The 15,638-nt window shown below is 53.0% G+C and overlaps 6 protein-coding genes across 6 annotated transcripts; 3 read left to right on the top strand and 3 right to left on the bottom strand.

Moving 5' to 3' along the window:
* Window positions 1-136: 136 nt before the first annotated feature.
* On the top strand, window positions 137-1,622 carry CAOG_08701 (hypothetical protein; the record flags this gene model as incomplete). The annotated part of the gene is made up of 3 exons (XM_011272010.1): window positions 137-1,159; window positions 1,236-1,311; window positions 1,381-1,622. Coding segments are annotated over 3 exons (1,341 nt in total), but the record flags the coding sequence as incomplete, so codon positions are not given.
* Window positions 1,623-1,835: 213 nt separating this feature from the next.
* On the bottom strand, window positions 1,836-4,364 carry CAOG_03451 (hypothetical protein). Its single transcript, XM_004364233.2, has one exon. The coding sequence runs from the start codon at window positions 4,091-4,093 to the stop codon at window positions 2,000-2,002; it is 2,094 nt and encodes a 697-aa protein (XP_004364290.1). The 5' UTR covers window positions 4,094-4,364; the 3' UTR covers window positions 1,836-1,999.
* Window positions 4,146-7,559, top strand: CAOG_03450 (hypothetical protein; the record flags this gene model as incomplete). Its single annotated transcript, XM_004364232.2, has 2 exons — window positions 4,146-6,842; window positions 7,023-7,559. The coding sequence occupies 2 exons, from the start codon at window positions 4,146-4,148 to the stop codon at window positions 7,557-7,559; spliced, it is 3,234 nt and encodes a 1,077-aa protein (XP_004364289.2).
* Window positions 7,560-8,375: 816 nt separating this feature from the next.
* Window positions 8,376-10,543, bottom strand: CAOG_03449 (hypothetical protein; the record flags this gene model as incomplete). Its single annotated transcript, XM_004364231.1, has 13 exons — window positions 8,376-8,451; window positions 8,526-8,597; window positions 8,693-8,764; window positions 8,853-8,924; window positions 8,998-9,057; window positions 9,140-9,217; window positions 9,285-9,356; window positions 9,426-9,497; window positions 9,617-9,688; window positions 9,794-9,865; window positions 9,954-10,025; window positions 10,114-10,185; window positions 10,329-10,543. The coding sequence occupies 13 exons, from the start codon at window positions 10,541-10,543 to the stop codon at window positions 8,376-8,378; spliced, it is 1,077 nt and encodes a 358-aa protein (XP_004364288.1).
* A 1,427-nt stretch (window positions 10,544-11,970) lies between these two features.
* On the bottom strand, window positions 11,971-13,290 carry CAOG_03448 (hypothetical protein). The gene is made up of 4 exons (XM_004364230.2): window positions 12,937-13,290; window positions 12,641-12,735; window positions 12,415-12,552; window positions 11,971-12,315 (listed from the first exon to the last, which is right to left on the bottom strand). Exons 1-4 carry the CDS (start codon window positions 13,266-13,268, stop codon window positions 12,185-12,187), a joined length of 696 nt encoding a protein of 231 aa, XP_004364287.2. The 5' UTR covers window positions 13,269-13,290; the 3' UTR covers window positions 11,971-12,184.
* A 288-nt stretch (window positions 13,291-13,578) lies between these two features.
* On the top strand, window positions 13,579-15,498 carry CAOG_03447 (proteasome beta 4 subunit). The gene is made up of 4 exons (XM_004364229.2): window positions 13,579-13,758; window positions 14,229-14,435; window positions 14,525-14,671; window positions 15,094-15,498. Exons 1-4 carry the CDS (start codon window positions 13,607-13,609, stop codon window positions 15,392-15,394), a joined length of 807 nt encoding a protein of 268 aa, XP_004364286.1. The 5' UTR covers window positions 13,579-13,606; the 3' UTR covers window positions 15,395-15,498.
* Window positions 15,499-15,638: the final 140 nt, after the last annotated feature.

Here is a 15,638-nt window from a genome sequence, read left to right as displayed (position 1 = left end):
CATCGCCATTGCACAACACGCCGCCGGCTTGCAAGACTCATCCTCAGTTGTTGTCATCGGTGTTGTTGTCGCGCTTGTTGCAGTTCTTGCGATACTTGTCCTGGTATTCATCGTGCTGCGACGTCGTCGATCGCAGCGACATTCGGCTACGCGACCAAAGGGCTCTGTAAAGGACGCTGCCGGCCCGATCTACCAGGAGACTGTAGAAATGGCAACCCCACCTCCGGTCCATCCCAAGGACAGCTCTGGTTACGACAATCTCAGCCAAAAGCAGCCAGAACCGAAGGATTCTGCTGGTCCCATCTACCAGGAGGCAATTCCCCGTTCGACTCGAGCTCACTCCAAGGTAGACAGCTCCAGCTACGACAACGTCAGCCAAAAGCACCCAGAACCGAAGGACTCTGCTGGTACCATCTATCAGGAGCCTAGTGGAATGACAAGCTCACCTCTGAACCACTCGGCTGATGCATCAGCGTACGCCAAGGCAGGTCAACAGCCGCCAGAACCGGTGTACCACGGCATCTCACCGACCTCTCCTCAGGTTGTCTACGACAATGAAAGCGTGTACCTTGCCGGTAGCAATTCTCGTCGCGTTCGTGAAGGCTTGACCATTGTGAAGCACCTTGCCAGCGGAAATTTTGGCGACGTGTCACTGGGTCAAGTGCCGTTTAACGTTCTGCCCCCGCGAGCACAAACGTTGCTTGGACCTGTATCGTCCGAAACCGTGCAGGTTGCAGTCAAGAGTCTCAAGTCTGATGCTGACAAGAAATCTCGTCAAGACTTTGAGAGCGAGGCGAAACTGATGGCGCCGTTTGTGCATCCGAACGTCGTGCGTCTGCTTGCGGCTCTTGTAGCGTCAGAGCCTCATCTCGTGCTGTTGGAGTTTGTGCAGTATGGCGATTTGCGCACGCTGCTGCAAAAGTCCAAGCTCCACTCGCTTTGGTGGACTCAGAACGAGCAGGTGCATGCCATCCGTCAGATTGCTTTCGGTATGGAGTATCTGGGCACGCTCCACTTTGTGCACCGCGATCTCGCTGCGCGCAACTGCCTCGTGGGACAAGGAATGGTGGTCAAGATTGCCGATTTCGGGCTTTCTCGCGAGCTGGCCGACGAGAACGATTATTATCGCATGCAAACGCGTAGCAAACTTCCTGTGAAGGTGGGTTGATGGTGTGGAAAATTTGCTGCTCGCGTGCTGTTGCATGCTGATTCTGTTGATGTTACACTCGTCGTAGTGGATGGCACCAGAAACAATGACCTTCCGCAAGTTCTCTACCATGTCCGATGTCTGGTCGTTTGGTGTGACCGCCTGTGAGTAGAGTCGTGTTCTGCCGACGATTTTGCACCTGGATCTCACTGTTTATTGGTGCACGATGGTAGGGGAATGCTCCAGCTATGGTGCAACGCCATACGGCATGCTGAAAGCCACGGAGACATTGGCTCATGTGGAGGCTGGCGGTCGACTGCCCATGCCGGAAACCTGCATGCCCGAGCTGTACCACATGATGATGAGTTGCTGGAATGTGACACCGGAATTCCGTCCAAGCTTTTCGCAGCTCGTCAAAGGTTTGAAAAACTTTGATGATGGGACGGCCGTCCGCGACATTGGTGCAATGCTTTAGAACAAACAAACTTTTGGCTCGTTTTTTGTTTTTTTCCTGGACGTCGAACAATTTGATGCAGTGGTTACTTTTGACAGTTGCGCAAATTGCATTTCCATTTTGCTCTTATCCGTTCACAATTCCACAAGATACGAGCACAAACGGTTGCGTGTTGTAACAGACAACAAACCAATGTTGAAACGTCGTCAAAACAAAAACCACTAACCTCTGGATCTGGGAGATTGACTGCATTTTAATGAGCATTCAGCAATTCGCAAGCAAACACATGAAACAAGCAAACACACAGGACGACTTCAGAGCAAACAGGCTGGCAACCAATTCAAACAAAAATCCAATTCTAACATTAAATCAAACAACCCATCAAAACTCAAAACATCTCAAACCCGCGAATCCGTGGACGCATCGAGCTCTTGTAGATCACGAGCCGTGAGCATTCGTACAGCCTTGCCATGGAGCTGGCTGGTGCCAGAGCCTGCGGGAGCGACCGTCGTTGGCAAGGTCGACGTGTTGCGCGGCTGCTGCGACGGCGGCAAACCTGTGCCGACTCCACCGGCCTCGACATCGTGATCCGCAGAAGAAGCGTTGTCTACGAGACTCGTTTGTCGGGAGACGGACGAGTGGTACACGGACGACGCATGGGTGCTGTTCGTGCGACTCAAGGTGCCGGCCCTCGAATCGGTGCTCGTTTGCGTGTTTCGTGCGCTGGACGAGGTGCCCACGGTTGTCCGCGAGGTACGTGCAGACAGCGAGGTAATGTACGAGAACGGGAAGCGAGCGCCGTACTGCTTTTGGAAGGTCTGCACAACGCGCTTGTTGCAACAGTAAAAGACAAAGATGAGGAAGCCCTGGAAACTGTTGAAAATCACAAACAGGTACTGGAGCGCAGTGGTGGCAGAGTCGATGGCCAGCACACCAAACACCCAGGTGATGCCGAGCATCAGGAAGATGGTCAGGAGGACGCGAGCGTTGTTGCGCTCCTCGGCGCCGAGCAACTTTCGGTCCTTGGCAGCTCGTCGGAACGCAAACAGAATCATGACAAACATGGCAATGTTTGCCGCAATCACCAGGAGCACTGGAACATAGAAGGCACCGATCAACGCCCCTTGGTCTTGAATCCAGCATGACTCTGTGCCGCCATAATTGTCAATGTCCACGGCCATGGTGATAATCACAATCAGCGCTGGCACGCAGTATGAGGCAACCACCATGTGCCTGTAAAAGATGTGCGAGTCCGTGTTCAGGCGAACAATGCCCAGGAAGAGATTGACACCAATCGACAGCATCCAGCAGAACGAGCACAGCAGGAAAAAGTGCAGAAAGACGCCAGCCGCCCGACACCCGTCCGCATTGTCGGTTTGGAGGGCGCCAGCCAGAAAGACCACGTTGATGCCAAAGATGGCCACGCAGAGGTGCATGACAAGCTTCATGGCGAACGAGCGCAGCGTGCGGAGCAGCACGAACGTTACAAACGTCACCACGGTGCCAAAGATGGACAGAGCGCAGCCAACGTAGGTAATGTTGGAGAGAATTTCGGCACTAACAGAGTCGATCTGGTCATCGGCCAGGCTAAAGAACAGCGCAAAGTTGGTCAGGTGGTAGCACTCGCACTTGGCGGACGAGTTGGTCAACTGAGTCGTCACGCACCCGTCCGACGCCCACTGCTGCCGGCTAAAGTCAAAGTAGGAGCAGACAGGCTTGTATGGCATTGCTGGATAGTTCATAAAGAACGTCACAGGCTCGATCAGGTTGTACACCTCGCGGTTTTGAACAGACGCAGAAATGACGTTAAACACTTGCGAGTCGCCCTGGTTGACGGCAGGGAAGATGTCGGACGTTTGGTACAAGACAAAGCTCACCGAATACAGCGCCTGTGTCGCGGTGCCGTTCAGCTGGTCAAAGAGCGACTGCGGGAGGTGGAAATCGGTGCCAGAGGCTGTAAAGCTGGCATCCGCGTGGACATCGACAGCAGTAGCAGAAACGATGGCGTTTGCACCTTGCCGTGTCACAGTGCTTCCAACCGTCGCGTTGGCGCCAAGCAGCGAGTAGCCAAAGCTCGTGACAATGTTGGCATAGTTGCCTTCGCCCTTGTTTGAGGCCTGGTACTCGGTCAAACTGTCACTCGTCGACCCCAGAATACTGTCAAAGACATTCATCATGGAGTAACTGGAGGATCCTGGCCAGCCAGCCGCAGCACCAACGGCGCTCATGTCGCTCAGTAGTCCGGCCAGCGAACCAAGTTGTCCACCATCCAGCGCGCCTGCTTGCGTTGCGAGTGTTGCCGCTCCATCCGCAACGGATTGCAGGTTCTCTGCAGTCACAGGTGTCGAAATCAGCTCGGCAAGCACGCTCTCCACAGACCTGCAGTGTGACGTGTCGGCTTGGCCCCATGCCGGAACTTGGCCTTCAAAACACATGCGCGTTGCGTTTCCAACAAACCCGAACGAGCACGGCAGAATAGAAAGCACGCCCATCTTGGTTGCAGGCCAGGTGTAGTTGTTGGCGGTCACCGCGGGACAGCCAGGAATGATGATTGTTGTCGGGAGGTGCTGCACGGACGACGCTGACACGGCGGAGATTGACGAGACTGAAATGGCGGAAGCTGACAAAGCAGAAACGGAGGAAACGGATGCAGCCGAGGCAGCGGAAACCGAAGAAACCGAGGCAGCTGAAGCAGCAGAAACGGAGGAAACGGATGCAGCCGAGGCAGCGGAAACCGAAGAAACCGAGGCAGCTGAAGCAGCAGAAACGGAGGAAACCGAGGCAGCTGAAGCAGCAGAAACGGAGGAAACGGAGGCAGCCGAGGCAGCGGAAACCGAAGAAACCGAGGCAGCTGAAGCAGCAGAAACGGAGGAAACTGACGCAACCGAGGCTGCAGAAACGGAGGAAATTGAAGCAGCCGAAGCTGACGCCACGGAAGCAGAGGACGCCGAAACAGCAGAGACGGAGAATGCGGAAGCGACAGAAACGGAAGACACGGAATTGATTGAGGCCATCGAGACGGACGCGGCTGATGCTGCTGACTGCGCAGACACAGACGAAGCGGATGCGGCCGAGGCAGAGGAGAAGGACGCAGCCGAGACGGAAGAAGCGGATGCAGCCGAAACCGAAGACGCGGAGGCAACGGAAGCGGCCATGGCAGCAATGGCAGAAGACGAAGACAGTGCAAGCGCTGAAGAGACGGACGCTGCCGAAACAGAAGACTTTGATGCTGCAGAAACAGAAGACACCGATGCGCCAGAGACCGACGACACCGAAGCGGCAGAAACCGATGCAGCAGAAGCGGCTGAAACGGACGACACGGAGTTGATCGAAGCCATTGCAACAGAGGCCACTGAAGCAGCCGATTGTGCAGACGCCGAAGACGCAGACGCCGCTGAGACGGAAGACACAGAGGCTGCTGAAACTGACGACGCTGAGGCAGCTGAAACGAGTGGGACTGAAGAAATCGAAGCCGCCATAGCGGCCAGGGCAGACGAAGAGGAAACTGCATCCTTTGAAGAAACAGACGCGGCCGAGACGGATGAAGCAGAAGCCGCAGAAACCGACGAGGCTGACAATGCAGAGACAGATGACGCGGACGCAACCGACACTGAGGACACTGAGGCAGCGGAAGCTGATGATACGGAGCCTGCCGAAACGGATGAAACGGATGCGAGCACGGCAGCAGCGACGGAAGAGGCAGATGCTGCAGAAGCAGCGGAAACTGAGGAAAGCGAAACAGCAGAAACTGAGGAAGCCGAAGCAGCAGAAACTGAGGAAGCCGAAACTGCGGAAACTGAGGAAGCAGAAGCAGCAGAAACTGAGGAAGCAGAAACTGCGGAAACTGAGGAAGCAGAAGCAGCAGAAACTGAGGAAACAGAAACTGCGGAAACTGAGGAAGCAGAAGCAACAGAAACTGAGGAAGCAGAAACTGAGGAGACGGAAGCGGCAGAAGCAGAAGCAACCGATGCTGCTGAAACTAAAGAGACGGAAGCAGCTGAGACCGAGGAGACTGAAGCGGCAGAAACGGACGAGACGGATGCTGCGGAAACTGACGAGACTGATGCTGCTGACACCGAGGAGATGAAAGCTGCCGATACCGAGGAGATGGATGCTACCGAGACCGAGGAGACGGAAGCGGCAGAAGCAGACGCAACAGATGCAGCTGAAACTGACGCGACGGATGCCGCAGAAATGGACGAGACGGATGCCGCAGAAACTGAGGATACAGAAGCAGCTGAAACTGACGAGACGGATTCGGCTGAAACCGAGGAGATAGAAGCCGCAGAAACAGACGAGACGGATTCAGCAGACACAGATGAGACGGATGCTGCCGATACGGATGAGACAGATGCAGCAGAAACCGAAGAAACGGATGCCGCAGAAACTGAAGCGACCGATGCTGCAGAAACTGACGAAACAGATTCAGCAGAAACGGAAGAAACCGAAGCCGCGAAAATGGACGCGGCAGATTCTTGGGACACAGAAACGGCAGAGACAGACGATGCGGAGAGAGCCGAAGCAGACGAAGCAGAAACGGCGCTTTCAGAAGCTGCGGATGCGAGTGATGCGATAAAGGCAGCGGAGGCTGCAGATGCAGACGTTGCGGAAGCTGCTGAAGCCAGCGATGCGTCACTTGCGGAGGAAACAGAAGCAATGGACGCGGAGGCCATCGACGCGGCAGATGCAATTTCAGCGGATGCAAAGGATGCAGCAGAAGCGGATGCGGTCGAGGCAGCGGAGGCGAGCGACGCTGTCGCTACCATGTCAGAACTGGCAGAAGCTGCGGAAGCCAGCGATGCGTCACTCGCCGATGATGCGGATGCAACGGATGCGCTCAAAGCCGAAGCAATCGATGCGGAAGCCATTGAGGCAGTCGAAGCGACTTCAGCGGATGCAAGTGCCGCAGCTGAAGCGGATGCGGTCGATGCGGCAGAAGCGAGCGACGCTGTCGCTGCCATGTCAGAACTGGCAGAAGCTGCGGAAGCCAGCGATGCGTCACTCGCCGATGATGCGGATGCAACGGATGCGCTCAAAGCCGAAGCAATCGATGCGGAAGCCATTGAGGCAGTCGAAGCGACTTCAGCGGATGCAAGTGCCGCAGCTGAAGCGGATGCGGTCGATGCAGAAGCGAGCGACGCTGTCGCTGCCAAATCAGAGCTGGCAGAGGCGACAGATGCATCACTGGCTGAAGATGCCGATGCGATTGACGCACTCGAAGCCGAAGCAATCGATGCCGAGGCCATGGATGCAGTCGAAGCAAATTCGGCGGATGCAAAGGACGCAGCTGAAGCGGATGCGGTAGAGGCAGCAGAGGCGAGCGACGCTGTCGCTGCCATATCAGAACTGGCAGAAGCTGCTGCAGCTGCGGAAGCCAGTGATGCGTCACTTGCCGATGATGCGGATGCAATCGAAGCGGAGGCCATGGATGCAGTCGAAGCAAATTCGGCGGATGCAAAGGACGCAGCTGAAGCGGATGCGGTAGAGGCAGCAGAGGCGAGCGACGCTGTCGCTGCCATATCAGAACTGGCAGAAGCTGCTGCAGCTGCGGAAGCCAGTGATGCGTCACTTGCCGATGATGCGGATGCAATCGAAGCGGAGGCCATGGACGCAGTCGAAGCAAATTCTGCGGAAGCAAAGGACGCAGCTGAAGCGGATGCGGTTGAGGCAGCAGAGGCGAGAGATGCGTCGCTCGCCGAAGAGGCGGATGCAATTGACGCACTCGAAGCCGAAGCAATCGATGCCGAGGCCATCGACGCGGAAGATGCAATCTCAGCTGATGAAAAGGAAGCGGCTGAAGCGGATGCGGTCGATGCGGCGGAGGCGAGCGATGCTGTCGCTGCCATATCCGAGCTCGCGGACGCTGCTGTGGCAGCCGATGCTGAAGAGGCAGTCGCGGCTGAGGCCAAAGATGCGGAGGAAGCGGATGCAAGTGATGCTGCTTCAGCAGAAGCCTGAGACGCTGCAGAAAGGGTCGCTTGGGATGCCAAGCTGGTTGCGGCGGCAGTTGCAGAACTAGCGTCACTCGCTTGCGATGCGACAGATGCGGAGGCTGAGGATGCTGATGCGACAGAGGCGGACACAGCCGAAGCGGAGATGGCAGCATCCGCTTCGGTCAAACAATTGCCTGCAAACAATACGTAACTCGAGTAGCATTGGATGCAAACACTGGCAGTGCAGCGGAGGCAGTTGTCGGGGCAGCAATCGCTCGCAGTTCCGTTGAAGCAAGTCTGGCACGAAGCGTCGCAGTCTGTGGGCAAAATTTTGCCGTCAGCATAGTGGTGGAATCTCAACAACAAACAGCGCTACAACTGCATGCAGCAGACCGTACTTGTGAAATTCGGGTAAGGACCGTATGTGCTGGGAGGTGCCACCCCACCAAAGTTCTTTGCTTGTAGTCCCAAGCTGGTCAAACTGCTCAGGCCATAAAACGAGCCGGGGGGCAGTGTGGTAAATGGGTTGCCGTACAGCTCACTGCGATCGAAAAGGTGACGTGCATGTTTGGTTGACCAGTGAGTGTCTGTTGCTTAGCAGTTCCAGGCGAAAGTACAGTACATAGATTGACAATGCCAAAAACGCAAGTGGTTACAGAGTTGTCAGGGAGAACAATCCACCAAAGGCGTTTTGTCCGACGCTCGTAATGTTGCCATTGCTCAAAGACCTGTGTTGCAGAACTGGTGTGTGAGCCTTGATGCCCTCTCATGCTGTGCATAAACTTGAAGATGGAATTGTTTCTTTCTCTCGCGCTCTCTGTCTCTCTCTCTCTCTCTTTCTTTACAGCATGGTCAGGGAAGAAAGTCCGTTGAAGGCGTTATCGGGAATGCTTGTAATCCGAGTGCCGACCATGTTCCTGGCAACCAGCAACAACAAGTGAGCTAGAAATTCAAAAGTCCAACCAACCACGACAATAGCACGCTGACTCACAATTGGGTCAGCGCGCTCAGAGCGGTGAACGTTTCGGACGGAATGTTGGTGATTTGGTTTGAGAACAGGTTTCTGCGATGAGAGCATAATGAGCACCTGTTTTTTTGTAAACCGCCGAGAGAGCATACATGCATCCTTTCCGAACGAGTTCATCAGCAAGTGCTTACAGAACATTCAGCGAGTACAAGTCGGCAAACGCATTTGCGGGAATGCTTGTAATCTGCGTCGAGTACAAATTGCTGTTTGTGTGGGTGAGTGGAGAGGGTGATCGCTGGCAACAACAACAACAACGCGCTGCAAGAAACAGACGCGACAAAAGATTCGTACAGTAGGGTCAATGAAAAGAGTCCCGCAAACGCTGTATCCGTAAAGCTGGTAATAGGATTGCCATTCAAAGATCTGATTGGGAAGGCAAAAGCGTGAATTGCAAGCCGCAGTGGGTTTCATGATCATCCGCGCGCCTTCAACTTACAGCGAGGTCAACGAGCTCATGCCGTTGAAGGCATTGGATGGAAGGCTCGTGATAAGTCCTCTGGACAAGGTTCTGGCCAAAGTTATGTGTGGTCAGTTGTGCGCTCGCTCAAACACAGACTTACAACGCGCTGAACACTTACAAGACTCGAAGCGAGATGAGGTTGAGGCCCATGAATGCATTGGGTGGGATAGACGCAATGTTGGACCGGTACAAGTGCCTGGTGAATCGAGGTCAGGGTTAGGGTTACGAATTCACCGTTTTCCGCAACCGGTGCAGACGCTTACAACTCTTCAAGCGCAGAAAGGCCGCCAATTGCATCGACTGGCAGCGTGGTCAGCTTAGTATTGAACAGGTGCCTGCATTCAAGCATGTTAGCGAGCATTGCTTCAAAGCCAGATCTGTTGGGCCATGTTGTTGCAACTCACAAAAATCGGAGCGAATACAAGCTGCTGAAGGTGTTGGGAGCAACCGATGAAACCAAATTACCAGCAAGGTATCTAGGAAGTATTGAAAAAACAAAGAGGAGGTTTTCAAGTGGAAGGATCAGGCACAGGATGCGAAAATGAGATTGGCAAAATGACCCCCAACCAAACCGTCAACTCAAGTTCGATCGTACAGATAGGTCAAGGAGGACATGCCGTCAAACGCATGGGCTGAAAGTGTTGTCAGTTGGGTGTTGGCCAGGTATCTGCTCAGAAGCCGAGGCATATTGTGTGAGCGGTTCAGCGCATTGCGATTTGATCTACAGCGTTCTGCAACAACTCTGGAATGCTCAACCACGAATCACACTTACAATTCGCTCACGGATGAGAGAGACGAGAAGCCGTAGTCGGGGAGACTTGTGATCGGATTGTTCGACAGGTGCCTGTCCCGATTGGAGACGTGAAGAACAAAGCAATGAGCTTCCATCGGCGACTGGTAGTCAGTCATACCAAAAACGCTGCAAAACGTACAGAAGTTGGAGAGCTGGGAGACCTGCAAACGCATTCAATGCAATTTCGGTAATCTGGGAGTTGTACAGGTAGCTGGGAAACGAGCAGGTGAGTGGCACAGCAAATTGCCAATTGGGTGTTGGAAAACAAGAAAAAAAAAAAAGTCATGTCCAATGCTTACATCCGAGTGAGCGAGGACATGCCAGAAAACGCATATGGGGCAATGCTTGTAATGGACGTCTTTTGAAAGTACCTGCGAAACGCCAAGCAGAAGTGCGCTGCGTGAGCCGCATGAGGTTTGACACATCAACCCCCAGGACCACCATGTCAACAAAAAATTTCAAGTAGCCTCTGGAATAACGCCGAGTGCCCTGACAGAAACGTTGGGCCGCTTACAGAATGGTCGCAGTGAGCGGGATGTTGGCCGGAATGCTTGTCAGATTGGTCCAGCAGCTCTTGACGACCAGCGGCGAGCCTTGACACGAGCACGCGTCGCATGCATCGGGGACCTCGTCGTCGGCCGCAGCATGGTTGCTGGCAAAGACAACTGCCAGCAGCAGCAGCAGCACCAGCGCCCAGGCAGACAGTGCCGACCTGCCAGTGTGAGCCATCATGGCGGAAGAAGCCAAGAATGATGAATCTGGCAGCGAAAAAGGCGGTTTTTGTGGCTTGTTGTTTGGTGAGTGGTTCGGAGGGGGAGAGTGCTTGGCTCTCAGAAGGTAGACCCTGTCAAACCAGTCACACAAGTGAGCGGGGTTGCACAGCCAAGCCCAGGCTTGAACAAGGGAAGCGAAAAGGTGCACGGAATGATCTTTGAAAAACCAAAAAAAAAAAAAAAAAAAAAAAAAAAAAAGCGGAAAAGGGTGACCCCCAATGCGAAATCACCATGCGGCGACTGCTGTTGCTCGAGACATAGCCCTTCACACGCTGTGCAGCACATAGTGTCTGCAATTGCAAGGTACGTCGAGGACAGCAGACGCTCCAGGCTCGAGGCGGGGGCGGTTGACAGGGAGGGGGGAGTCAAGCGCGAGGTCAGATCTCATTGCCATAACGAGCTTGACAGCTCCTGTCAGTGTTCCTGAGATGGCTGCTTTTGGGACTTTTTTTCCACTGAGCAGCTGTGTGCGCGCTTTTTTGTTTGTTGTCGTACATCCAAGCCGTCGCAGTATCTGGTTGCGAAGCCAGCGGGCGTAGATCAGAATGTCGTTCGGGATTATTTTTTTTTTTTGTTTTTTTTTTTGGTCAATGTCAAACCCTCCATCCAAAACCCTCGTTCACACACAAAGCGACGCCTCGCCGACAGCAGCGGGTTTCCCAAAGCCGGAGAACGCAAACGTCGGTGTATTGTATTGTGCTTGTAGAGCGCGATTTCTGTCGAGGCATGCGTGCTTACAAAAGGATTCGATTGGAAAAAGTTGACAGGATACAAAAAAAGGAGTGAAGGGTGTTTGTGCTTGAAATAGCCGAACTGTTGATTAAGAGACATGAATCAATCAGATCAAGTTGCACAACTTGATCCAAGTGCCTATTCGCATCGTGGCTCCAAGGCCTGGACCCGGGGCAGAGATGAGTAATTGGGGTTTGGGTGGGGGGAATAAACAGATTTTGAACGGCAGCGAAACCGCAGCTGTGATCTGTTCAGTCATCAAATCCTGTGCAAGTGTTCGGACTTTTAGCAAACAATGTTGTGATATAGTGTTACTATTTTGACATGAGAAAACAGCTATTTGGCAGAGAGCATGCATTTGTCAAAACTATGATCGACTTTGGACAACAATTTCAGTTGGGCGAGTTGCGTCATGACTGTACCAGGCCGCGTTTTCACAGATGCCTCCTGCGGCCAATTCTTTGAGTGGCATAATACAACTACTGCAAAACTATGCTATTGAGGTGAAATAGGGGATGGAACGCCTCAGCATCACGAAATTAGTCCAGTTTCGAATTTCCCAAAATTTCGAACAACAGTTTCATCCAACAACCTGAGCGAGCGCAACGCGGTAGAATGCAACAACACTTGAAAACAGTTTTACAACAAAAGTATGGCAAAAGAGAGGCGTACTGTATTGTCCAACAGGGCAAAGTTCAATCACAAACCGAGGGCATGCAAAATCTGGTCAATTCCCTCATTTCGGCCGCCGCCGTCACTGGCGGGCACAAAACTCAGACCAAAAAAACCTCCACAACCGACAATATTCACGACTTCTATCCAACCACTGAAACGCGGTCGAGTGATTTCCTTGTGGGTGGGGGCGTTAGTTTCCAGGTTCCTCGTGTGTCAGGAACGAGGTGTCGATCTCGCCCGGCCGGCCACCCCACACCGCCCATGTGGTGTGGTCCTCGATTTCGCAGCCAGTATTCGGGTGGAAGAGCACAGTGAAGGGCTCTGAGAAGATGGTGGAGATGCATAATTTGAGTCGGCAAACAACCAAAAAACAATCGAGTCCACAAACAACCTGCACAAAGTCACACGCTTTGCCCATACCGTGGTGCTGGAGGAACCAGGGAATGATCAAACCTGTCTGCTCGGTTGTAAAGTAGAACGACCACTGTGCAACGACGAACGGACCGGCGGGCACCATGTCAGGTTCGAAGGCGCACAGGCGACCCTGGTCAAACAGCCCTGCCACAAAACCCAACAAGCGGTTGAGTTTCACGCAAATCTCCTGAATACAACTTTGCACGGGTGGAACAAAATAGCTCATAGTTACCAGTGCACAGTGGCGCGTTTGTCAGGTTGAAGTGGTCCATGGCGACCTGGCGCAAAGCAAGTGCGTCGGCGGTTGACTTTTCGTTGTTCTGCCAACTGCAATTTCCCCGCCCCCCCCCGCGACGCATGCAGCAAGTAGGACAGAGGCGTGTCAAGCAAACACAGACAATGCGCAAGTACGCAAACACGGAGCAAGCATGTGAGTGTGGAAAGGGTCGGTGCGAATCGCCACCCAAGACAAAACAACTACAAGTCACTCCAATCCCCGCCCCCGCCCCACACGTTTTTGCGTCGTACAAGAGAATGTGGACGTGGTAGCTGAGGATGGGAACCTGGTCGACGTCCTGGCACGCGCTCGCGTTGCCCACGAGGTATTTCAGGTGCGGGTAGTGCGTCGAGTGCGCGTCAGCAACGCCGACCGACCCAATGGCCATTGCCAGGGCGACCAGCACGGCGAGCGTTGGCACAGCCTTGTTCATCATGGTTTTGGTTGTTTTTCTCGCAAATAACGCCTGCTGAAGGAAAATCAAGACTGAAGGCGAACCAGCTTGTCCGTTTTTGGGTTTCTGAGATGGACCAAGGGCGCGAATTCTCATTGGTTTGCCATTGGTTTCAATGCATTGCGCCATTTTTCTTTGTTGAATAATATTCCGAAGGCGAGTGGCTTGAGTTGAGTTGAGTTCAGTGCGTTGAGGTGAAGTGAGTGTTGCATTGCTCTTGTAATTATTGACTCTAGATCTAGATCTAGTTCGCTGAGAGCGAGCGGATTGAGCAAGTCTGAGCATTTTTGGCCACGTTTTTTCGTCGGATTTCAACTCTGCTGCTCCTCATTCGAGTTCCATTTCCACGTACATTGTTTCCATCCCACCATCATTACATACACACCCATCATTATCGTTCTATGTGTGTGTGTTTTGGTACACTTACACTTCAAGTTTCCTTCAGTCGTCCTTTCCCCGTCAACACAATGTCCGGCACTGGGCTTTCGTTTGAGCGCAATACGTTCATGCCAGCAATGGCCATGAATCTCAACCGGCCGTCCTCTGCCTCTGCTGCTGCGTCCAACGCAATGCGCCCGCTCTCAGCACCGGCCACAGACGGACCCACCCGACACACATCGTAATGCCAACATACATGCAGTGAAGCAGCGGCACCATTGATGGAAGGGAAAGAGCAAAAGGAAGAGAAAAAAAGAAAACGAAAAGTTTCGCGATCTTTTTTTTTTTTTTTTTCTCTCTCTTTGATGGAGGGGTGTTTCTGTTTGGATTGCCGCCGATGCCGACGCTGCGTTCTTGTTTGTCTTGACTCTGGCCACACGTTCTCCCTTCACTTCGGGGGGGGGGAAGCGGCTGACCCCTCCTCTGCTCGCCTTTCCAATCGTGCACATTGCGAAATCTCGAAACAACAGTTTTTTTTTTTCTCTTTTGGTCGCTTTGACGATGATGCTCATGATGATGATGCTCATGATGATGATGATAGTATTAGTGATGGCGATGTGTAATAACGACACTCATCCCATGAGAACGCAACGTCCCCCCCCCAACCATGCTCACTCACTGCCTGTGCCCTCCTCCCGCTTCACCTTGCAGAAACCCGATCGTCACTGGCACCTCAGTGCTCGCCATCAAGTACGCTGGCGGCGTCGTCGTCGCTGCAGACACGTGCGGCTCGTACGGCAGCCTTGCCAAGTTCCGAAACATTTCGCGCATGAACACGGTTGGCAGCAAGACGCTCCTCGCCATGTCTGGCGACTATGCCGACTATCAATACGTCAAGAAGACTTTGGATGATTTGGTGTAGGTGTCAGATTGCACGTCTCTGCTTTTTTTTTTTTTTTTTTGAAGTGTTTCGTCCCGTTTTCTCACGATTTTGTGTTGGCCTACAGAATTGAAGACGAGTGCGTCAACGATGGCCACCAATTGTCATCGTCCTCCATCTTTAGCTACTTGAGCCGTGTCATGTACAATCGCCGCTCCAAGATTGATCCTCTTTGGAACACTTTTGTTGTTGCTGGCTCGTCCAACGGCCAACCGTAAGTTTTTTTTTTTTTCTTGTCTGAATTTCTTCATCACGCTCGTCCCCCTTCCCCCACCCACACACACGCACACACACACGCACACACACACGCACACACACACGCACACACAATGCCTTGATGACCACCCCCCATCCCTCATGCCCGGAAATTTTGTCTTGCTTCTTCGGGAGCGGGTCAAAGCCAACCCTCATTGTCAAATTTTCCGACAGTGTGCCACCCACATTTCCGCTGCGCAGATCAACCCCCAGCCCACTGTTGAGTTTCTGTTTCGACAACCCCTGAGACTCAGAAAATTTTATGCGGGCACAACAACCCCCCCTTTTTTTGAAATTGTCAGATCTTCTTGTGCTTTTTTTTGTGTGTTGCATTGTAATCTCACTATGCTTCCTTTCCTCTCTTCTCTTCTCCTCTCCCAGATTCCTAGGAACGGTCGACAAGGTCGGCGTTGCTTACACAGAAAATCACATTGCGACCGGCTATGGCGCATACATGGCGTTGCCTTTGATGCGCGATGCTTATGCCGCAAATCCCAACATGACCCTCGAGCAAGCGCAAACAGTCATCAACGAGTGCTTGAAGGTCATGTACTACCGCGATGCTCGCTCCTGGAACCAGTACGAAATGGCAGTCATCACGAACGACGGCGTCAGCATTTCGCAACCATACACCTTGCCAACAGACTGGTCAATTGCCACCATGTTCCAAGGTTATGAATAACAAAAAACCCATGGGCTGGTTTTCTTTTGCGCGCTGATGAAAATGTCCAGTTTACGTTGTTTTGTGAAAGAGAATCAAATTGTGTTTAGCTGAAAAAACCATACAACACCTACAACGACCAACATCAACTCCAGCATCAACAGTCTTTGAACAGAAGACAGCGACGTAAAGCTTTCACTGTTTGCGGTTGCATGGTTGTCTATCGAAGACGCGGTTTCTTGATTTTGGTATATGTGCTATCGCA

The sequence above is a fragment of the Capsaspora owczarzaki genome, assembly GCF_000151315.2.
Source record: "Capsaspora owczarzaki ATCC 30864 unplaced genomic scaffold supercont2.4, whole genome shotgun sequence".
Taxonomy (NCBI): Eukaryota; class Filasterea; order Ministeriida; family Capsasporidae; genus Capsaspora; species Capsaspora owczarzaki.
The sequence above is the reverse complement of the archived record's forward strand: the minus strand, read 5'-3'. Positions and strand labels throughout refer to the sequence as shown.